This window comes from Fringilla coelebs (genome assembly GCF_963513975.1).
Source record: "Fringilla coelebs genome assembly, chromosome: 8".
Classification (NCBI taxonomy): Eukaryota; Metazoa; Chordata; class Aves; order Passeriformes; family Fringillidae; genus Fringilla; species Fringilla coelebs.
In genome coordinates, this window is record NC_140066.1 from 30,193,961 (window position 1) to 30,218,168 (window position 24,208).

The window sequence follows — 24,208 nt, forward strand, 5'->3', positions numbered from 1 at the left end:
ACTGCACACCTTTGATCCTGATTCTGAAACTACTGGTATATGTTTCACATGTGTGGTTAAATTTACATAATCCTGAGTTACTATTGTGAGTAATTTACCATATAAAAATCAAGGACATGGCAAATATCTGCAGGAGTCAAAAGCTGTGAAGCATAATGTCAAATACTCGTCCCACTGAATTATTTTTTTTCAGAAGGAAACTCTTTGAGAACTGTTAATCATGCTGAATGGTCATTCTCAGACAGTGAGAAGTGCAGTTGGAGTCAGACTCCTCTTTCTGGGGAGAACAGCTCCTTTGCCATAATTAGAGGAGTTGAAGCACCCTCCTCAAAACACAGTAGTTCCTTTAATAAGTGACACTGAACTCCATCCCAGCCTACAGCAGCCTTCTCAGCTTCAAACACAAAAGCAGTCAAGTCTCAAAAACTTCAAAGAAAGCTTTTCATTTTATTTTCTCCTTGATCCACTGATAGAGCAGTTCATTTTCTTGAATTTTGTAAAATGACTTTTCACTCATCAGACCTGTGTAACAAATCACTGTCTCAATCACCAAATGTTCCCGTTTGACTCATCTGCTTTTCCTTTGGCCTTTGGGTAGGAAGATTCACTTCTGAAACATTTTCTAAATTCACTTTGGTGAACTCTTCCCCCTCAGTTGCACTTTGTGCCATTTTAAAAAAAAATTGCATTTCCTGCAACATAATGTGCTAGTTTCAGTGTTTTAAATTTCATCAGAACCCACATTTTCTTTCTTAGAGAAATGTCTTTCCTTTAAAATATCATTTTCTTACACACTACCAGCTGTAACATGGTGCCTTCTAAGCAGTAAATGCTACAAGATTTTTCCAGAATTCTGTTGCATTCTGCTAACTTAGAACAGGTTTTTCATTAATGATACATTTGTACTCTCATGTATATTGTTTTGGTTTTTGATAGTCAAAGATTTTCTAATTTCTGAACTTTGCTGCTGCAGTCTATGTTAAGACAGTATCTCCTCTGAGGAAAACTATAACACAGGACTGTCAAAATCCTCATATTTTTTCAGTGTTAAAAAGGCTGTAAATCTATAAAGTTTCATTCCTCCAGGCTTTTTCTGCCTCAAAGCAAATAGGCAAACTTCGCATAGTTATCCTCCACAGGGAATGTAGTCAATCCTTCCCAAGATGTAAAAGCAAACACTGTAATCTGAATTATATTTTCAACCAGGTGCTTACATTTCCAGGTGTACCATCCAGCAATGTACAAACCAGAACTTTGCAGGAAGTCAGAGCTTTGTAAATTTTTACACAATTATGCTCCAAAAGAGCCTAAAATGGGCTGTTTTGTGATCTTTGCTTACTGGGACTACCTGGAACAGAAACGCTGCTCATTTTATGCTCATGGTGAAATGCAGCCAAGCTGAGTCTGATCACTGTAAGTTCCATAGAGTCAACTTGACCATGTTCTCCTGTCTGACATCAGTTTTTATTTCCTTAATTTCTCAGGTTAGACATTAGTCTTCAAAAGATAAGTAAATCCGAGCAGATGTAACATTTAGAAAGGATGGTGGTCACTGCAAAGAAAAAGGAAGCAGCAGAGAAAAAAAACAGCTTCTGAATGACAGAAAACCAGCATGGAGCACGTGGTCTTGGAGAATTTAAGAAGTCAGAGTTGTTTGACTAAAACCCCCAGATCCAGGAGTCAGAACCAGCTAGACAGATGTGTCCGTGTTTGACATGATTCAGTGTCATCTGTCTTTTTCCTTACCAAGCATCTTCTGCTCCCTCCGTGCTCCCTCCCTGCCTGCACGTTCCCATTCCCTGTTTTCCATGAGGGCTCCCCCACCCAGTCACCCACATTCCCCTCTGCTTCAGGTTTGCTCTTGCCGCCCTTTCTGCAAAAAGGGTGGCAAACCCTCCCCTCCTCCCTCTTTGTCCCTGTGTCCCCTCAGCCTTGTCCCCAGGGCTCTGTCCCAGGCCGGGCAGGCCGGGGCTGAGGCCGAGGCCTGAGGGCAGGGCTGTGGGACCCTGCGGGAGCCCTCACCAAGAGCTCGGCCCACAGAGCCCACAGAGCCCCAGGAGGAGCCAGGAATGAACCTGAACGCTTTGTTCCAGCAGATACAGTTCACTGAGAGGCAGGCGAGGGAGAAGAGGAGCGTTATCCAACAAGGTCGGGCCCACGGGCGCCATCCCCATTCCCACAGGGGTGTCCTGAGGGGACTCTGCCAGGGAAAGCTTGGCAGAGCCAGCGTGGCTGGTTCTTGCCACCAGCACGTTTCTGTAAGGATGTAACAACTGAGGATTTACAAACTGAGCACATAACTCTTACAGGTTTTTGTTGTCTTGCAGCTAAATGTGACATAAATAGAAGTTATGAAAAAATGAACCAAATAAAAGAAGAGCTGAGCGCTGCAAAAATTAACTTAGAAACTAAGGTGAGCAGGCATATTTAGTGTACATAATGATGAAATACGTTATGTTTACAAATACATGACCTATTCTTTCAGGAATAAGCACTTTCGAGGAGTGTGCTTCACCTGCTGAGCAGCCCAGCATGGAGAAAACCTGCACTGTGCCTTTCTGAATTAAAAATGTGTCCATCAACATCCTTCCTCCCACAGATCTCACCCTTGGGGCTGGCCCCGGCTGTGTCAGGGCAGGCTGACTTTTGGGGCCATACCCTGTTTCAACAGTCCTGCACTTTGTTACAGCCCTTTCCTACAGTGTGCAGAACACATCCCTTGGCTGCCCAATGCCATTTATTAATGGCTTTCCACAGAAAATACATGGAAACATTCCCTGTATTTATTTCACAGGATCTTGAGCCATATCCTGAACATCTTTCTGTGAACTTACCATTAAGGCTTACAAGCCCTAAGTGTTTTTCTAGAGAGGCCAAAGATAGAGGAAAGTTTCTGAATCTCTTTAGTGATTTTATTACTCTTTCCATTTAATCAAACTGCAGATGTATTTTCGGATTAAGCCACTGGTTTTGCAGAGTTTTTCACCAACAACACCTGTGGTTGCAAATTATTTAAAAATCCATTTGCTTGTGTCTGAAAATTAAGTCTAAATACCCTCCCCTGTGCTCTTAAGTGTCTGTGCTGACAGAATGTGTGTTCACAACAGGAAAGCGTGTGGAGCCTCCTTTGAAGTCAGAGCTGTTGGATCCTATCATTTAAATAAACAACTTCAAGAACCTTTGGGAGATTGCCTCATCTAGTTGTGAAAATAAATGTTTGGGGGATCACTTTCATCCTTTCTAAAACAGTCTCTTCTGCCTTTTGTAAGAGACTGTATTTTATATATATATATATATATCACCATTGCTGAGAAGGGATCAGAATAGAACTCATTTACAAATATTTACTGGTTGCAAATTGAGACTATAATCATGCAGGCAGTTATTCAGACACTCACATTTATGCATGCCACAATCTCAGAGCCCAAAGGTGCTTTAAAACAGTAACTTATTTATCCAACACAGATTATATCTGGATGTTGCTTCTTAGGTGAAGTCCTCAGTAGTCCTACTTATAAGTTTATTTACAAACATCACTATTTTATGTTTTTATACTAATTTGTTATTGATGCATTGGGATTTATAATCAAGGTTTATGTGGTAGGTACAGAAGGTCCTGAGAGTAGAGCCATTATTGTAAAAGACTAATGGGAAGAGCTGAAGAACTATTCCTAATTAAATTTTATGTGCTTTACTGACCAGTATTAATGATATTCTCACTGATGTCCCCAAAAATACATTTTACTTGCTTGCCTAGTCTGACATTGATTCATTTATACATAGGAAATGATACACAAAAGTAGTGGAATAGAAAAATGCATTTCAATTAGACTGTATTTAGGTTTAAAGATTATATAGTTATTGACATTATTTAAAGTAATTTATTTTTCACTACAGGAATTAGCTTTACATATGTCTGCAATAGTTCATGTAATTCAAATAATATTAAATAATGCTGTTCAATTTATCCCACACCAAATAACTGTAGTTTTTTACAATCACACATATCCAACCATGTTGCAGCTGATGCCTGACCAAGATATTGAGACTGAGTTCAGAAGTTTTTTGACATCTATTTCACAGACACTGCCTGTGGTCAATCAAAGAGTCCTAGGAAATGCAATTTTCCCCTCTCTTCTCTAAAACCAGGTAGCATGTAATTAGAAGCCAAATTACATAATTTTGCTGTTTGCAACTCAATAGCTTATTTTAAAAATTGATTGCAAATGCATAGATGAATTTTAGCATCTTGGAGAAACTACACTAAAACTAGTTATGTACAGTATTACAAATACAGTGATGTAAGACCACCTACTCTCTTTGAATTCATATGTAAAATAAATTCTGAGTCAAGCATGACCTGACCTTAGCATTCTGGACATATCAGGGATGAGGGAAAAATCTAGTCCTTTCCTTTCCAACTCTCACATTGCAGTCCTTGGGCATTTCATTCCACTATCTTCCTGCTTTGATCAGATGCACTTTATCTATGCCCTCTCCACAATCATGTGCATTATTTAACTTTAAAATATTTTCATTTTTGCCACTGTAATACCACTCTTATTTGGTTTTTTTTGCTTCTACACACACAAACACTCTTGAATCAGCCTGACTGTTCAGTTTAATTCCTGATACTTGTGCCTTTACTCTCTGTGGGCAAATCTTAACTTTGCTTTCCCTATTCATTGCTCTGAGTCAAGAGAACTTGACACTCCATCAAATAAATGATTCTCCTCCTTTAAGACTCTACAACACTTAGCTGCTTCCTATTTGCTATTGTTATAGTTTATCCCACCACAGATCTGCACTTTGGTTAGATGATGATGCAGTAGATGTGCTAGAAAAATGAGAGGTCTTCAGCAAATTTTGAAAATGCAGTCGTTGAACAGCATACCCTCCTATCAGATAAACTAATGGTTAAAATTAATAAAACTCTAAATAAACCTAGGTGCAAAATCGAGGTTTAGGGCTTGGGGAGTTTATGATCAAACTGTCAATAACCAGTGAGTGAATTCCCATCACCCTTCCTCAGCTAAAAATTCCAGAAATTGTACTCAGAAAAATATCCCACTCTCCTTTGCATACTCCATAGTACCATTGCAGTTGATGACATGTACAGCCATTCAGCCAAAGCCCCCTGATATTCTTCTGATATTGTCTCATTTGGTTCATTAGGAGCTTTACACAGTGAAATGGAGGACAGTGGATTATATTGGCAAAAGGATCACATGTGGTCAATATTTTTCCTGAAAAAAATTTCTTTTAAACCTAGCAGATTTTAAAATGCCATTTTAGATAGACAGAGCACCACTAAGTGAGTCTTTCAAAGAAAGGAGACTTTTCAAAATCTTAGCAGCACACTGAAAGGTTATTGAGGGAAAAAAGAGCTGTTATGCTTTTGTTAGGCCAGCAGATGTGCCAGCTCTTTTTAAACTGGACCAAGATCCTTGTGTACAGTTTCAGAGTCTATGAAACAATTAAACAATAAATTTTTTTTTTTTCCTTTTGGAAGGTTCAACATCTGTCTGTAAAGCAGTTCAATGTAGAAATTCTGAAGAAACATGAAGACAGCTTAGAAAAACAAAAAGCTGAACTTGTTAATCAAAGAACCAGTCTTCTTAAAATCATGGTATGTTTCCAGCTGTGATATTCACACAGCTCTTTTCTATTGTACAAGAGCAATCAGTTTTAATATTTGAAAATCTGGAAAAGCTAATATCTTAATCAGGAAATTTTTATTGTTTTTTTATATTAGTATATGTAACAACGTAAACTTAGATAAATTCTCACATTTCATTTAAACCATGATCTAAGGTAGTGTATGCTGAATTTTGTCTCCAAAGCTGATTTTATATTCTTGACTTAATTTTTTAATGTTTGCTGTTGTATGAGTGAACTCCAATTCTGACAGATTATTTCCTTTGTAAAAGTAAGCTACGGAAGCCTCAGCTTAAATTGGATTGCCTCATCCACAGTAAAAAATATTGAAAAGGATCAAAGGAAAACCCCAGGGAGGCCCACACCACATTTTAGCAAAAGTGGACAGTTTAGCAATCCTGATATAGCACACAATCTCTTTGATGCCAGACACACATCACCATCTCTTCAAAGGTAGCTACTTACAACAAGTTTTCCAGTTCTCTCAGATGCTAACCTGAGTACTGCCTTCCTCTTACTTTTTTAAGGCTTCTTGGGTCTGTACATATGAAGAAATGCCTCAGAGGAGCAGTCTTTTCTGCATATGTGTATTTGGCCTTTAAATCAGCAGAGCTAAATTTTAAACATTCAGTACAAAGCACCAGTATTATACTTAAATCTTTAGGCAGATATCTTTTTAACTTTAGTCATAGCTTTGCATCACCCAAAGTATTCCCAGTAAATATGTGAAGTTTGATATATAAGTTATCTTTTCTTTTTTCCTGTATAGGAGTAATTTAATTTTATTTAATTTAGCCATCAATTAAGACTTCTTAGAAGAAATTTAATAAACCTTACTCTCTTGAATATTTTTTTCCCAGAAAATTGAACTGTGATTTTCTATCAACAATAGCACTCTTGGTAAAGGGAGTTAAATTTCATCTGCATTCTGCAGAGGGTTAAACAACACTTTTATTTCGTTTGATAACAAGCTAGAGAAAAAGAGCTGCCTTACTATGCTAGTGACTTCAAACAATTTTCTGATTTCAATATAAGAGTTGAACTGAAAATCTGCTGGTTCAAGTCTATAACATAATGTAGTAGTGATTTTTAAAATGCTCTGTTATCAAGAATAGATGCTTCATTTTTGCAGAGGAAAAGAAAGTTTAAAACTGGCATAATGATAGAGCTGTAGCTCTTACAAGAAAAAGTAAATATTTTCTTTACTTTTACATTTTAAAATTTTTACTTTCCTACTACAAATTTTCTGATAAAAAGCAACTGTGTGTCACAGTCTGCCTAGCTTAACAAAGACTTTCATTTTTTAAAACTTGAATATTCAGTCTTACCTTTCTTTTTATTAGGCAGATACAAAGAGAAAAATTGCTGAAGAGGAAGATAATTTTACTAGAGAAATAACAGAGTTTAACAATGAATATGGACTAACAAGTAATAGGGATCTTCTCATTAAAAAGAAAGCCAAGACTGAAATAAATGATTTAGAGAATGAGGCAGCTCTGTTGAAAAATGGTAAGTCTTATATTAAACCAGTTTATCTTGGATTAACAGCAATTGATAAAATACAGCTGTTTAGAACTGAACTGAAAGCGTGGTCTGACATACCAAGCATAATTAAAGGCTGTTCTGTTCCCTATCCTCTTCGGCCTTTCTGATGTGAGCACTGTGAGGAGAAGGAGCCAACCCAAAGAGGCAGCTCCCAGTGTCTAATTCAGCCAGCAAGGAGCTCACAGTCGTACACTGAATTAGGATTAGAATCACCTGTGGTTGAGCATTTCCTTAGCTTCAAAAGAATTGTATACACAGATATCCTGTAGGACTGGTTCTTCACTGCCACAGTGTAGCTTGATTTTCAGTTAAGGTACAGAGCACAGGATCTCTCAGAGCACAGGGTCACACTGCAGGGCAGTCCTTCTGCAAGGAATTCAGGGTCGTCATGGATCACAGGCTGAACATGAGTCAACGACATCAGAATGCCAACACCACACTGAGACACAAACAGAATTCTGACCTCTAACACATGAAAATAATTCTTCACTCTATTTGGGGCAGTTAAGCTCTGAACTGGAGTGCTGTGCATCTCATTTTGATCTTAAACTTAAAAAAAAAAAGTATGGACCAACTGGAGAGAATCCACATAGGATCAGTGAGAGTGATCAGAGTTCTGGAGCACATGAGAAGGAAGAAAATGAAATTGTTACTATTTAAGCTATTAAGGAAAAGACTGATGAAGCATGGATATCAGTCTTCAAATTGTATAAGTATCCTGTAGAAAAGAAATAAATATATTCTCTATATCTGTAGTGAACTGAATAAAAAGTAACAAGCATAAAGCACAACAAGGGAGAGTCTGTCTGACAGCTTAGCAATCTTTCTAAGAAGAGTGGACAGCTGAAGCTCTCTGCCTTAGAAGAGTCCATTACCAAAGGAATTAGGAGTGTCCATTACCAAAGCTTATCAAAAAAAGGTCAAACCAGCATTTTTCAGAAACAAGAGGTGCAGCTGATCCTGCCTTCAGGAGAAGAATGCAGTAGGTGACCCCTCAAAGTACATTCCAGCCTTGTGATCTGCCAAGCAACAGCACTTTCAATTCCCCATATCTGCTGTAAAGATACTGAAAAATGACTGTCCACTGGAGCTTGCACTTGGTAACACCTTCTTTCTTATTTCCTCTGGCTAAGATACTAATCTGCAACTGAAAAGTCTGCATTTGGTGTCAAGAGCTACTTTTAGCATTTAATTTTTACATATTCAGGCAGAGCTGGGCAGTTAAATGATCAGTAGTACCTGGAGGGTGACCAAAATTCTTCTCTAAGTTCAGTTGCCATCTCAGTTCCATCCTTTAATTGCACCTTTCTTGAGGCACAACTTGTCTGTCTTTTTGCTTGCTACACTCCTGGGCACACCGACAACTCTGAAGTGAAAAGTTTAAGCAACTCATAACAAGGAAGTTATGTGAGGACCTCCAATTGGTAGAAAAACAATCACAATTAATTCCAGATGCTGTCTAATAGTAAGGTTCAAATATATATAACACCAAAAATACTAAGAAGGGGTTTTTTCCAGTCCTGCTGAGAGATGTCTGTTCTCCACCTATTCAATCAGTCATCTTCCTTTCTTTATAGCTGAATTAACTGTAAAGCAAAACATTCTTTTTATGCCCAGACAACAAAATATGTTGAACAGCTCAATAACATTAAAAAATCCTTTTCTTTCATAGCTATGAATGCATTATATAACATAATTTCCTGTGAACTGTATTATAGATGAATTATTTTAGTTTATTTTGGTTTTATATTTAAGGTTCTTTTGACTAGCTGAAGATTGGTAGAAGTAGTTAAGAATATTTAAGATTGTATCATGAATGCTAAAACTGCAATGCATTTTAATTTAAAACGTATTTTTTCTTAGAAATGGAGTCAATGGAACATAAAAATGTTCAGTTAAATGCACTCCAGCTGCAGAAGAATGAATTAAAGCAGGATTTATTTACTCTCCAAAGTGAGCTCAAAGGTGTGTCTGGTAACTATTTCTAGTGATAATTATTTCTGGCTTAACAAATGCTTTTGAAAAATGTTTTCTGTCAATTTTCTCCAGCAAAAGGAATCACAGTAACAGAATTTTAATTTATTTTTGCAATATGTAATACATCATTTTTAAACACGATTATAACAAATATTATGGATTTCAATGAGATTTAATTTAAATGTCATTGATACTGAGGTCCAGAGATCTGCTGAATCATGAGCTGTAAATATGAAAGAAAGTTTTCTTTTGCTGGTAAGTCATATACTTAAATGTAGAATTTAATGTGTCAAAGAACTTAAAGTCAACATAAATATTGTAAAAAATATTCTGCGTCAAAGATGATCACAGCAATAGGGAATATTTTGAAATCCAAATTAAAATAATGAGTGGTTTAGTATCTTTTTTTACCAATATCTAAGTAACATGTCACAGTAAGAGCTAAGAAAATCAGTAAATATGATCTTAAATTGTTTGGGAAAAGGAGTGAAATTTTCTAGATTGCAATATGTGATTGAAATCATTTATTTTCTTTATTTAGATGCCTTTACCCTTCAAAAAGTTTCATGAAGAAATACTGGAAAATACAAATTTAGAATATGTAGAAGTTCTTTGAATATGGATGATTAATATATATTTATAGGATAATTCTGATTTCATATTTAGACCTTGAGAAAGTAATCAGGGAAGCAGAAAGAATGACAAAAGATTTAGAAGCAGAAAAAGTCCAAGTCACTGAAAAACCTCAGACTGATCCTGAATGTTTAAGGTAAAAGCCTCACATTAATTAGTTCTTAATTTAATTTTAGGAGTGTGACTGAAGTCTAGTCCTGGTAACAATGACTATTTTACCTTTCATGTACAACATTCTTTCTGAAATCAACAGAACTATTCATGTTTTATTAGTCAGCCCCAAGTCCTGCTGTTGATTGCAGCATTTCACCCTCACATCCACACCCCAATGAACTCAAAACTGCAAGTGTTTGCAGGGGTGTCAGTCAAACCCAGAGCAAGGACAAACTGCTGCTGCTTGGGTGGAAGATCAGTTCCTGAGGTCCTGTAGAAATGGTGGTGGTGCACAAAGCACTGAGGAACTACCCAGTGCTAAACTTATTTCTGCTGCCTGGCTGTGCAGAGTCCATTGCAATGGACTGGGCTGGCCACAGTAACTTCCTTGGTTAGCTGGGGCCTCTACTGGAGCATCTAAATGCAGATTTTTCTCTATGTTCTCTGCTATCAGTTCTAGTTTGCCTTCTAATTAAGCTGGTTTTAAAAAGTTTTTGAAGACTTAACCAAGATAGAAGAGAAGACCTTGCACAGTCTCCCTTAAGAGTGAGGTTTTCTTCTCAGGAACTGAGTGGTGACACTTCATTTCTTGACAGTTTGCTTAAGTGAAACATTAGGTTTTCACTTCAGAGAAAATAATGGCTTGCTTTTTGGTGGTTTTTTTTAACCTCTCAACACAGAAAGCCCCATATCACAGAACTGACCACCTTTTTCCTATTTTATGATAGTCCAGATGGAAGTACCTGGGAATATTCAAAAAATATTTAATAGACAATGCAAAGGAACTCCTCCTTCTAAAGCTAGACCGAAAGATTCTCTAAGAAAAAATTAAGGCAAACACGACTTAAATTACCATCACAGGGTTTTTCCTTATATATCCCTAAGCTTTTGACAAAAATAAATAAAGATAGTGGGGATTTTTTTTATCTGAAAACTTTCAATGGAAAGTTATAACTTTGCAGAGAACCCTGAGCAATTTTCTGAAAGATGATTTGGTAATGACCCATTTTTTGCTGAATATCGGTTTTTGAAAGAAAGTGATATATCAGCCTTATTACTAACTCTCTTCAACCTCTTGCACAGTGTTGAGACATGGCCAAAATCCCCTCAGCATAAAAATTAATTAGCTCACAATCCTGCATACAGTAGCAAAAAATTTGCATTCAACATATACATAGAAGACACAGTGTAAATAATAATAACAGTAACGATTCTCCAGGACAGCACATTATATTTCACTCCTTTACATTATTCATTCAATCATGATATATTGGGGTAGGTGATACACGAGGCTGTCAGCTTCCTTCCAACTAACATACTTCCCTTGGAATAGTTTACTGCCATGATGCCACTGAATATCCAAAATTTGTGTAATTAGTTTTCTATAGGTTTCCTGTGTGGAAGATACAGAAGTAGCCAGCATTATCATACTTTTAATCCCCACCTCTGCCACTGAGATCCTAAGGATCAGTCAAATCCATGTGTGTCTTTCTAGGCAGTGAAATTAACTCACAGCTCTTCAGAATGACACTTTAGTTTTCTCTGGGTGAAAAACTGAAAAAAACATATTAAATTCTATTAACTGCAAAATCAGCAAGTGTCATTTACAACCAAGGCAAGAAGGATGATGAGATTTTCTTATTTCATGAAATGCCTCCTTTTATGGTCAAGATAAGCTAACATTATTTGATAATTGCATGTAGTGCAAAATTTAAAGTGCTCCTATGCTATTACCACTATCACAAAATGCAAGCCCTTCTTGAAGTCTAGCAATATACTGAACACATTTTCTTAAAATTGGAACATTTTTTTCATTTCAGATACTGGAAAAAGTTTAAGGCAGATTTGCCTAAATCATATTTTTATCTTGCACTTGCTTTTGATCAGAAAAGCTCAATGCTTCATAGAGAGATATAGCCCTGAAAAAGTTAACTCAGATGCCAGAAGCAATAGAGCTGTGCTGCTGTATTTCCATGTCAGCACTAATAGATTCTGCTTTTCAGTGGAGCCAAGCAGACAATCCTCATTTGTCTGCCTCTCTATGTCACTGCTGGGCTCTTTAGAACCACCCCAAACTTTATCAGAATCATACAACTCTAGCAGTTGTTTGGGTTTATTTTTTTCAATTTAACAAAGGCTGCTCATCACTTCTTGGTTTGGACTACTGAATTAAGAGAATGAAAGGGGATTTAAAGTATTAGACACTGTAAATTGTGCAGCATATAAATAGTCCCCTGGAGGGTATCTGATCACTCTCTGTACCTCTGTATCATCAAGAGGATGGAGCCAGGATCTGCACAGTGCTGCACAGTAAGAGAACAAAAGGCAAAAAGCAGAAGTTGAAACAAGAGGATTTAGAGTGAATTTAAGGAAAAAGCATTTTTATCATGAGGAGGTACAGCTTGCTTAGAGAGGTTGCATAGTTTTCATCCTTGGAGGTTCTCCTTCTCGAGACACACTCGTATACTTGTGTATTCTTAACAGGAGTCAATTTTGGTCATGTTAAAATCAATGTGATTGAACCTTCTGTGTCTGAGAAACAACTCTTTTTAGCCTAACAAGATCAGGTTTTTTATCCCCATACAGAGTTTATTGCAACAATAGAATTCTAGTTTTTCACTGAAAATCATTTTCATTACACATAAAGATAATATTTTGACACATGTAAGGTGGGTAAGAAATACTTTTTTTTTTTCTCCTATGAAATAGCACAAAATCTGATTTTATTTTTTACAGAGCTGGAAACCACACCACTCTAAGAGGTAAAAATACCTTTTTTTTGATGCTTCCTTAGAACAAACATGAGAGACAGTCAGCATCAATAAACTGATATATGTAGCTCCCAGATCACCCTGCAAGTCTGTTACTGTATCACATCCCTAGTCCCAGCTTAAAAATCAATATCAAAAGTAGCTGGCAAGGCAAGAATCTTCATTGCAATTAAGTATATATCTAAAAGTAAATTGCATTTCAGCTGAACAGCGTAGCCAGCTAATTCAAATTACAGCAATTCATCTTTGATCTGAGAAAAATGCCCCATACCACGTCTGCAGTTTCATAAAATTTCTCTGAAATCCATCAAAGAATTGCAAAGGGTCATGAGAAGCACACACCAGTAACTCCAGCAGCTGTTGGAGCTGCTGTAGAGGCTTGTCCTGACCCACACTGGATGCAGAAAAAATAATCCAACCAGAATTGTAATGTTAAGCACAGATGTAATTAGCAGGCACCTTGGTAAATGCAAGTCTCATTATACAAGTGCATCATTCAGAGAAATTTTTAAGAAAATAGGGCTTTTTCTTTTCCCTCTTTTTTTTTTTTTTTGGTGCTTTTTTTTGGGTTTTGCGTTGTTGGTTTGTTTTGGGTTTTTTTTTTTTCCCTAAAGAGAGCTGCAATTAAGATCAAAAGCCTTGTTTTAATCATCTGTTCTGCCAAGGCCATCCTCAAACACAAAACAGCAGGAAAGAACTTTGGCATCAGCTCTCTGGAGTCCCATTTCCCTGGCAGGTAGCAAGTAACATCACTTAAGTGGAACAATGCAGGAGTCAAACAGAGACTAACTGATACCAGTAAATTCCTAACTATGGCATTTCATTGGTATATTCATTGTAATTACTGTATTAATTATTTATCCTCTTTCACATTTTAATTTTAAATTTTTGTGTTGCCTTAAGTAAAACAGCCTAGAAATAATTCTAGTTGAAGTTCATTTAGACTAAAACCAGAGCATTTCTACCTAAAATAGATATCTTTCAACCTATTTAAAAGGTTGAATAAGGATAAAATGCTTCTTTGAAACCTGAATTTCTCTTCTGCTTCAGAAAAGAAGTAGCCAAAAGGAAATGCATGAAATCTGCTTACTTTGTAAATAGTTCACAGCTTTGTATACATGTCTAAATCCTAAATATATAGTATTCCTTCTTATTCTTCATAATCCAGAAAAAGAAACTCTATTACCAAAATTAGGAAGGAAAAAGAAATTTTTTCTTTCATACAAATCATACAGGAATTATATTCTTTAGAGCTCAACAAATTGTTCATGCAAACAACAGACTGCCTAAGCCCCATGCATTCTTCTGGTGGGTTAAATCTTTTTTTGCAATTTAATTTGATGTTAAATTTTATAATCAGAAAATATCAGTCTCTGGAGTAATATATGTGGTTCAAAATTAGTTTTTCAATGGCAATCTCCTCATTGATTTTTTGAGCTTTTCTTTTTAATAGCAGTGCCTAGTGGAACTATTATAGCTTGAATTATGTTAAAATAGCTTTCCATTATGAATTGTAGAATGGATTTACAAAAAGCAGATCAAATCTGACTAATGATGCCTTTCTTTGATAAGACAACAGATAGGTTAGACAAAGAAAATTCCAATGCCATCCATCTAGACATTTATAAAGTATTTGATGCTCTCCCATATGGAAAAATACTAGTTAACCTAGGGAAGGCACATTAAAAAAATTAAGTAAAGAAATGAGTAACAGTAACAACAATCATAGGTCTGCAATTTAAAATTCTGGGACTCGAAGGTAACAACAGTTGGTTTTGCTTAATGTTTTATTTAAGGACTTTAGAATAGAAAGTGTTTCAAGAAAACCTTATGTTAAACAATTAAACTCTACACCTTGCAGAAGAGTCACTAAAAAGAGGAGGAATATGATTGTATGGAGTGTAAGTTTATCTACTTGTACACAATTAGAACTTCAATAACAGGTACCTGGAAGCAGAGAGGTCTGAGCATACTGTGTGTGCAAAATACAGCCATAAACATCAAAAGAAAATATAGCTGTGCACAAGATAAAAGAAAGAGTTATTTCAAAAAAATACCAGGAGGGTGTAAGAATACTTTGTACAAATCTCTCACCTACTTGTCAAGAAAGATTCATTCAACCTGGAAGATGAGCAGAGCATGGAGAGCCCATAAAGCAGAATGAAACAAGGACAATTCTAAATCCTTTTTAGCTCTGACTCTGTTATACACATGAAGAAAGCAGTGCACAACAGACACTAACTTCAGCAATAGAGTAGCTGTATTAATATACCGAGATTAAAATCTAATTTTCTTTGTCCAATAGAAAAATCAAGATAATTGAACTAGAAGAACCATTGACCCCTATTTACTTTCCCTGCTTTTCAATAGGAATCTTATTGACCCTTAGAAACACATTTCACTTCACATCTCACATACAGCTTGTGTATTTTTTCTTTCCTGCGTAGTTCATTCTTACAGTTCCAATGAAAAATAATCCACACAACTTTGGTTTGCTGTCTGCACAAAAGTGAATCTCATCCTAGATGTGCAATTTAATTTAGTGTGCCTTAACCTTTCCATGTTTATTCACCTATTATTTTATATTCCTTAAATATGTCTTGTGACGGTTTATGTATTTGGAAAATACCACCACACTTTTCAAGAACTCTAACTACTCTTATCAACAGTTGTCTGACAGCATTCACAAAATGAAAGCTTTAATCATTGGTATCTATGAATTTTACACTTAACATTTTATCCAGGACAGCAAAAGCAGAAAATTTCTTATTTTACTTAACATAGATAAATTTCTTTTCATTTGCATTTGATTTCCATTGTTATGGTGTCTAGTACCTTCTTTGTGTTCATGTTTCATCTTCTTGCTAGACTTTATTATTACTATTAGGTCACTTGATTAATTTTATTGTTCTTCTGCTCCATCAAGCACAGATTTTTATATTTAATTGTGTAACTCAAGTACTTGACTTTATATTTTGGGATACTGTATTCCATTTCGGACTTGTTTTTTCTCTTCCTCAATCAATTGATAATAGTCTGAAATTTATTGACTTCTCCAACTGTATGAATAGCATATTCTGTTTAGTAGTGTCAGCAAATTGCAAATACCAGCAAAATCTTGCTCTCACTGTAGAAACATACACATTATTTAAATCCAGTTTTGAACTGACAGAATTACCTCAATGTCTTACCTCTACTTGAGCTTGAGACAATAAACTTAAGTCTTCAATACTTTTCTTCAGTCCCAATAAAGTCTTAAGACATTGATAAATGTATCTCCTGACCTTCACAATGAAATCCCAGAAAATCAAGATATGTACTCCCAAGTTATATATAACTCCTTAAGGAATTTCATTTTGTACCATGGATTCTATGCCCTGTATATCAGTGTCAAACAATTCTGTTTTATAACACACTACAATTTTTTCCCTCCAATTTATGATTAAAAAATAAAATGGTCGTCATAAACAAGGCAAAGACAAAAAGGAGAATATGGAAAAAAATTTGCACTTGTGTCAGCTAAACATAACTAAGAGACAGTCTGCTCCTCCTACAATTCCAACAACAATTAGGTAGGGTCTTTCAGCCCCACTAGAAAAAAAAATACTCTGAAATCACATGTTAACCCTACCTTCTACAGAAATTATTTCTCCTTTAACACCTCTTTACAGAAAATTATTCTTGGAATGTAAGTTTTGAATACTAAAGTCTTGATCCAGTAATTTGAATCTATGGATGATTTGCCAATCTATGGATGGTTTGACAATAACATTATTTTCTTCACAGCTCAATTTATAATGTATTGATTTCAAATTATTTTTCCTCTTTGCCACGTGCATATAGAGCTGAAATTCAAGAAGAATGTGTATCAACCACAAATGCCAATGACATTTAATAGCTGGGCTCATTTCAGAGCTGCAAAATCGATCATCCTCAGTGATCTCCTCCTCCTTCATCTCTGTCACTTCTAGCATTCAAGACTAATGGAAAATGGGCCATTGATAGCTGAGCTCAGTCTAGGACAAGCTAGCATCCAAAAAATGCTGATGTTGTTTTCCCACCTACTTGATTTAAGGCTAGGTTTAGCTATTGCAAATGTGGCATTTCAACTCCAGCTGTTCATTAGAGCCTGGGATACTGTGACTTGCCAAGACACTTAGTCCAGTGCAATGACTTATTTTAAAGCTATATTTTATTGTCAGCAAGGAGAACAAAATGCTAAAAATAAAACAAACCCAAAGGACATGGGGAGCCAAATGCTAATGTGATTTTTCAGATTATTTTTCCTAAGAGATCTGCCTTTTTTCATAGTCATAAAAAGGGTATAATTGTCAAATTAATCCTTGTTCTAGCAAAAGTTACATCTTTTTCCATTTTCAAAGGTGACAGAAATCCTGCCTTCCATCGAGACAGTATAGTTTCATGAATAATTGGTTTGCACATTCAATCTGATAATGGAAAGATGAATATGAATATCTTGCTTATCTTAAATGTAAAATGAAAAAACTGAATCCGCTTTCAGGTTAAACATTTTTTTTTTAATAGTTCCATTGTCTCACATTCCTTCTGGTAAAACTTCATCATTTATTCAGTAACTCAGGCGTCTCCAATGCATTAATTTTGTAGACTGTAACCTAACAGACAGCTCTTATTTTGTGAGTATATTATTCCTGGCACATACTGTAATTATCTAGCTTCCAAATAAGAAAGAAGGAAGACCTGAAAGCAGAATCAATTGATTAATGAAAGAATTAAACACCACATTTGAATGAATGTCTTGTATTACCACTACCTGATGCTATATAAGGAATTGTGCTGTCACTACCCTTAGAAGTCTTATAAAATATTTGAAATAAAATTTTTAAATCCATACTCAAAATGTTAGTTTCAAAGCACATCATCAACAGGAATTAATTCACAATCCCAAGACAAAAATAAGCAACTCCTGCTGCTGATCTTCTGCTTGTTCTATCCCTAATGTGGACCTAGCATGGACTGGTATCATTCCTAGCTAACAAGTGGCAAACAGGATGTGCATCAGTTTTTCAGTGTGACAGACAATGGGAGAACATTTTCCCTGAGACCAGCAGACTCTGTCTTTTCCTAAAGTAAATTAAACTAAGCAGGGCTTTTGTTTGTCCCGAGCAAATTAGGATTCTAATATCACACTAGCAGAGAACACAGAGAAAAAATGCAGAGACAAGGCAATGAAGTTAAGCAGATTTCATCTAGATCACAAGCTGATCCTAGACCTTGAAGTGAACTTCTCTTGATGAAATGGACTGAAAACTAACAATGTACTACAGTGCACTGAAATTTTCGTTTCTTAAAGCATAGTTCAAAGTTCCCTTTTTGATTATTGTGTTATGAGAAATATTTCTGAAAGAAGAGACATTTATTCCTATTTATTCCTATTTATCCATATTTACTCCTATTTACTCCTATTTATCCATATTTACTCCTTTATAATGCAAGCACATAGAGCTCATTCTTTTTCCATATTGATGGTAAGATATTTGCATTTTCCACAGGAACAGCAAAATGAACTTCCAGTCAAGTCTTAGTCTGTTATTCTAAAGCTGCATAGTGACTAAGCTATTCCTCTATTTAAAGACACACCTTTTAATAAAGCCATTTTTGTGTAGAAAACCAACTCTCTTTGCACTAGGACAGCTAAAGAGATACATTTCTATAGCAAGGTCAAATAATTTATTGTCTATTATAGTATATAAAAGCAAAAATAGTTGCTACCTTCTGTTTCAACTTCAGAAGAAACAAGGTCCTGCTTTGATGCATTGGTTTAGCTATTTCATGACAAGCAGAATATTTTCAGTCTGCTTGTATGTTCCAGAACATTCAGATTGTTTCCTGAAATGTATTAAGGGTAAACAACTTTATCTTTGTCATTATGCTTTTCTTCTGACAGCCATGAAAAGACCCAGTATAATCTCATCACCTTTATTTATCAGACTACTGAAAGCTCTGCCAGAGATTTCTCTGGGCCTACCAAGTATTAAATTAAACCACTTCAGTCACTGATGTGCAGAGCTGAGGTATCTCCTTTTAGCAGGACTAAACTATCTTTTGAATGGAGAAATATCTATAATAAAAGTAATCCTTATTGTAGAAAAGTTGGAGAACTCCTGGCTGAGAGTACTGGCTAACAGTAAGTGCTGAGGAATAGTGGGAGCAGGGGGGAAAGAAGAGGAACAAAAGCTGTGGAGTTTGTGGAGGGTGTGGAGCTGGCACAGGGGCAGCAGAGCACCCATCTAATCCAACGTTGTCTCCAGCAGAGGCTATAGGAAGATACCCAGGACAGATAACAGCAACATGGTACTTTCTAAGTACCACCATTCCAATTCATGTGTTTAAATAAAGAAAATTATGACAGTGAGGCCATATATCTTTCACAGCTTATGGAAACAACACAGTTCAGAAATTTGTCTAACTAGCAAACTTAAATCCCGACTAGGAAAATGGATCAATGAGGCTTTTCTTACAAAAGTCAAATTGAGAATTGGGACCAAAGCTGAAAAAAAAGTTACCCAGCAACAGTTCTCTGACCTGAAAATTTATTTGCTTTTCAACCCAGACTTAAGAAAGAGTTGGAAAAATGCAAAGATGATAGTTGGGAAAGTGTCTGTGAGACTCTTCAAACAGAAATTGAAATTCTGCAAATGGTATGCCATTTTCATTATATATTTTAAGTGTTTGATAATTTTAGTTTTAAAGGTGTCTTTTAGGATGATTAGCAGTGGTTTTAGACGAGCAGTTTTTTATGCTATGCACATGCCTAGGTATCCTCTTGATGCAGACACACTCCAATATTCATTTGTTTCAGCTTATTTCCAAATGTCCAGGAACAGAATTTCTACAGAAAAGGAAAGCACAAAGAAGAATTTAAAGATATGCTTTTAGCACAAGAAAGATGTACTGGGGGGACTTATATAAATTGTTAGTTTATTGAAGGCTGCAAAAGATTATGCATTTAGGAGCTAAATTAACCTTTACTTCCAGCTGCCAGTTAAATGGAAGATGGGAGTGTGGAGAAATAAGATGATAATAACATCCTTTCATCTAGTATTTTATTTTGTCCACTCAAAAATTCCTTACAAAATCTTACTCAAACATATTTTTCTCTGAATGCCAATCCTAACTTCAAATTTCTTGATTGTCAGTCTGTGTCACAATACAAAGAGAAAAAATATTTTGAAGTCGCTTTTGGGAAACAAAGAGGCTTTAAAGGTTCATTTTAGAGCCCCTTATTGAGCTGTACAAAGACACAGCTGCCACTACCATCAAGCAGAACGACAGTCCTGAGAAATTTGCATTACTCACTCTTATAATCAGTTTCAAGTTTCTGTTGAAGTAATGTAACTTTCTTGTACTTTGTTATTTTTTTATTAATTTTTTTCAGAAAGAAAAATAAAATGGCTCAGTGTTTAAAAATTTCTCTGTAAAAAGTATATACTCAAAGTATTTCATTTTCTACAATTCCATTCTTTTTCTTTTCCAGAATTTATCACAAAAGAAGTCTTCAGAGAAATGAATGATGTGTGGCTTATAACATGGAGTGTCAGAGAAGCAAGTCTGAGAATTTTGAAATTGTTTTACTCAGGTTCTATCAGATTTGCTTCTATTTTCTGTTTGATTAATTCACACTTTGTATCTGCCTTTACTTTCCAGTAAAATAAAATTTGATTAATTTAAAAGAGAGGGAAGGTTTGTGTTTTATCTTCACATTCAATAGCTGTCCCTCTATAGGTGCCTTTTGTGGCCCATGGATCACAGTACCTGGTAAACTACACCTAAAGCTCAGTTCCTACATTACTAGCTCTATTCTTTATGTACTATTTTTCACATGAATGGTCTCCTATTTATAAAGGTAGTGCCATGGTCTTATTTGAGAGGACAACTGCTATTACCATCAATAACTCTTAACAGGAGCTGTGACTATTTCATTTATTCCTCAACAATGCAATTCTGTAATGAACTCCCTGACATAGCTCAGCTCCAGCAACACAGCTTGACAACCCAGAAAAGTTTCCACATCTACTGAGCTCTAGGTGCCTCCAGTGGTGGTAAGCCAGACTATTACTTAGCACTTGCCTTCTGATAATAAAAAAAAAAAATCTTTTCTCCCTCTCCCACAACCCACTAACTACTGGGTGCTCAACTTCAGCACTCAGGAGCAAAGATAGAACCTTATTGTAAATGAAAAATCCACATTGCTAGAGGATTGGTGCAGAATTTGGGTTGAATCAGAATCCCTATTCACTCCAGCCTGTAGGATGTATAATGTAACAGCAGTTCCCAGCCCCACAGTGGGAACTGACTTTATCATTCAGGTGCTTACAGTAAAACCAAGTAAGAGCATTCTTACTCAGTCCTCTCTGAAGCCACAGTCTCATCACATCCCACTGCATGTGCAAGTATTTTTTAATGCTTCCCACCTGGGGCTGGGATGGATAATCGCTCTTTGCTAGTTTTTCTACACCCTGAGCCCTCCAAGCTACAGTGAGTGTCTGTCACACATAAAACTGCAAAAGATATTTTATTAAGAAGGGAGGAATAAATCACTTTTGGAAGCTGACCAAATTCTGCTGTAGATGGAGAAAGTTTTTCCTCTTGGGATACAGCTGAAGTTTGAAGTTTGGCAAGGTTTTATCTGCAGCACTGGTATCAAAGAGTCTTCTGATCCACTGGGTTAGCTAGCATAGTTCCAAGTGGTTGGAATTATCATTCTTAATAACCAGTGCTGTTGGAGCTGACATCCCTACAAGATTTTTTTGTCTTATCCCTAAGAGAGATCCTTTTAGGATTGCTTGATTTTAAACAACTTAGTCCCACAGACTTCTGTGGGACCATCTGACTTCTAAAGTTAGGCAACTGCTGCTTGTGGATTTTGATCAAATCCAAAATAATACAGTTAGATATCGAAACATCTACAGACAGCTAAAGCAGTGCTGTTTCTGAGTTTAACTGATGAAACATAAATCTGGGATTTGCTAGAATGGCTGATTTTATCTTGATCATTTTTCTTCATTTAAGAAAACTTGCTTATGTTAAGTGTGTTTGGCAGTCAACCAGGAAAACCTTCCTATGAAACTTTGGGCTTGTCTACTTATAGTTGCTTTTATTTATGAAAATCCTTGAATTTCCTTTGAATTGGTCTCATATACACTTCTTTGGTCCATATAGATGAAATATTCAGATAGGACATAAAATAGAACTTACTGGCTTACCTCAAATGTATATTTGAAATTTTGGTCTAAGTGGAATGAGCAATAGCATCCAATAACTACCAATTAATACTATAGATTAATGTCCCTGTATCACCTGAAAAATCATCTGGAAATAAATATGGTAAGTTCTTTTGAGAGACTTCAGATTCCAGCAAACCAGTTGAAAGTTCCATTTTTTGTGTGTGCATGAAAGTCTGTGAAAGTCTGACTTCTTGATTATTGTAGTAGGATTACAGCATAAATATAGCAACATTTGTAATAACCCAAATGGCTAAAGCTTTCAGAATCAATATAAGAAAAAAACCCAAGAATAAAGATCACCAAAAAAAAAGAAAAGTGAAACAGAAATCAATACAAATCCTATTGGGCTAAACAAATCCCTCAACAGCTCTGGAAAAAAGTATAAAAGTATGCCAGACTAACCCAGTCATTGCAAGGTGAATGTAAGACATACTAATTTTTCCAAGTATAAAAATACATTTGTCACCACTGTCTTAGGAGTAATGTAACTTTGGACAAAGAGTACTTCTGTTATTAAGACTTAAAATAAAAATTAAGTAAAAATTTGTGTTCTGTGAAATTTTTTTTAATTGTCAAACTAAGTATGAGTAATCTTTTAAATAATGAATGCAAAAGAACCAAATCTTTTGTTATGCTTAATCAATACCAAAAAAAAAAAAAAGAAAAGAATTGCTGGGTTGCCATGAAAACACACAGACTTATGAATAAGTGAATTCTTCCAGAGGTGACATAATAAAAATATCTTTTTAAGTTCAGGTTGCATATTATATGGATGTATTTGTCCCTTTTTATGACCAAAAAGAAGATGAATTACAGACAAAGAAATACTTGCAAAAGTTAATGAGAAAGAGGAAGATAGTACAAGTAAAATGTACTATTATTATTTTTATTTATTATTATTATTCCAGAGGTGGAAAAAAGGGCTTTGGGAAAACTTGCTATGCTTCTATGTTGGACCTGGGAACAGTTGCTTCTTAGGATCAACAGATAAACAGTCTCTCATTTGTGAAGAGAGACAGAGAAATACTTTATTTATCTATTAAGAGCTCTGACAAGCAGCAAGTCCTACCTCCTCCACAAAAAGGGTGTTAAGCGCAGTTTCAGCTCTGCTGTGCTCCTGTGACCATGTACCTGAGGCACAGCTGGGTAGCCTGGTTTTAGCACCAAATCACAGCTCCCAGCCATGCTTTGTGAAAGGCCTTCCCAGCCTAATGCAAACAGGTTACTGCAAAGGAAAAGCCAGGATCCATTTGAAAAAAAAAAACAGGATAATAATCAGGCCAGGCCATGGACATGAGACAGACTGGGAAAAATCATGGGACTTTCCAAAAGAGCTTTCTGGCCAGGCTGAGTAAGGACCAAGTACAGGGCCCTAAAGAGGCACCTGTTCAAGCCTGAATTTACAAGATCACAGCTTTAAGACTTTGGAAGTATAGCAAGGACAAGTCAGGAGCCAAAGAAATTGAGTTGCACAATGACAAAGTCATGGTCAGAGACCACACTGAGGAGCAGGAGACCCAAGAATCTGCACTCCCAACGAGCCAGGACACAGAACACAAACCATATGGCTTAACTGTGTAAAAACTGCCCCCATGACCTAATGTTATTTCTCCAGAGGTGAAGCTATTCTTGCAGCAAGGAACACCTACAATGAGAGGGTAGGTGTCCCTATGCAAAACCCATGCAAATAAAAGGAATTAAAATGCAATTATTTTGTATCTTATTGAAGAATGATTTAAGCTATTACATTTCCATGTTACTTTATTCATTATTATGAACATTTCAAAGACTAACAAGAAAACCACTACAATACCTGACCACAGAATGAAATTACAGTTAGCTAATGCAACAGTGCCCACACAAATTATCTCTAATTGGTTGACATTAATATGATTGAGCCACTGATAGTGCCAAATTAATGTCATAAAATGAAGAACAGCAAGGAAAAAACCTCATAAAAAACAGTATCTGTAACTGAATGACAGAATGAGTTAATGAGAAATTTTTTTTGGTATGACACAGGGAAAAATGCATCAACTGAGATCCCATATCCTTTTTCAGCTGACCCAGCTTATGAGGTCCTCAGTCACAGAGGGAGCTGACAGTCTCCAGCTACAGGGCTGGTTGCCTGCTTTGAGCTTAACAGTTTAGTAGTTGACTAATCTAAAACAATTAAACACCAAGATGTGTATGGGCCTGTTCAAG

The 24,208-nt window shown here is 36.0% G+C and overlaps 1 protein-coding gene across 1 annotated transcript; it reads left to right on the plus strand.

Moving 5' to 3' along the window:
- Positions 1-2,069: 2,069 nt before the first annotated feature.
- On the plus strand, positions 2,070-20,286 carry CCDC172 (coiled-coil domain containing 172; the record flags this gene model as incomplete). Its single annotated transcript, XM_084210171.1, has 8 exons — positions 2,070-2,148; positions 2,328-2,413; positions 5,513-5,629; positions 7,002-7,167; positions 9,067-9,168; positions 9,847-9,949; positions 19,330-19,417; positions 20,254-20,286. The coding sequence occupies 8 exons, from the start codon at positions 2,070-2,072 to the stop codon at positions 20,284-20,286; spliced, it is 774 nt and encodes a 257-aa protein (XP_084066297.1).
- Positions 20,287-24,208: the final 3,922 nt, after the last annotated feature.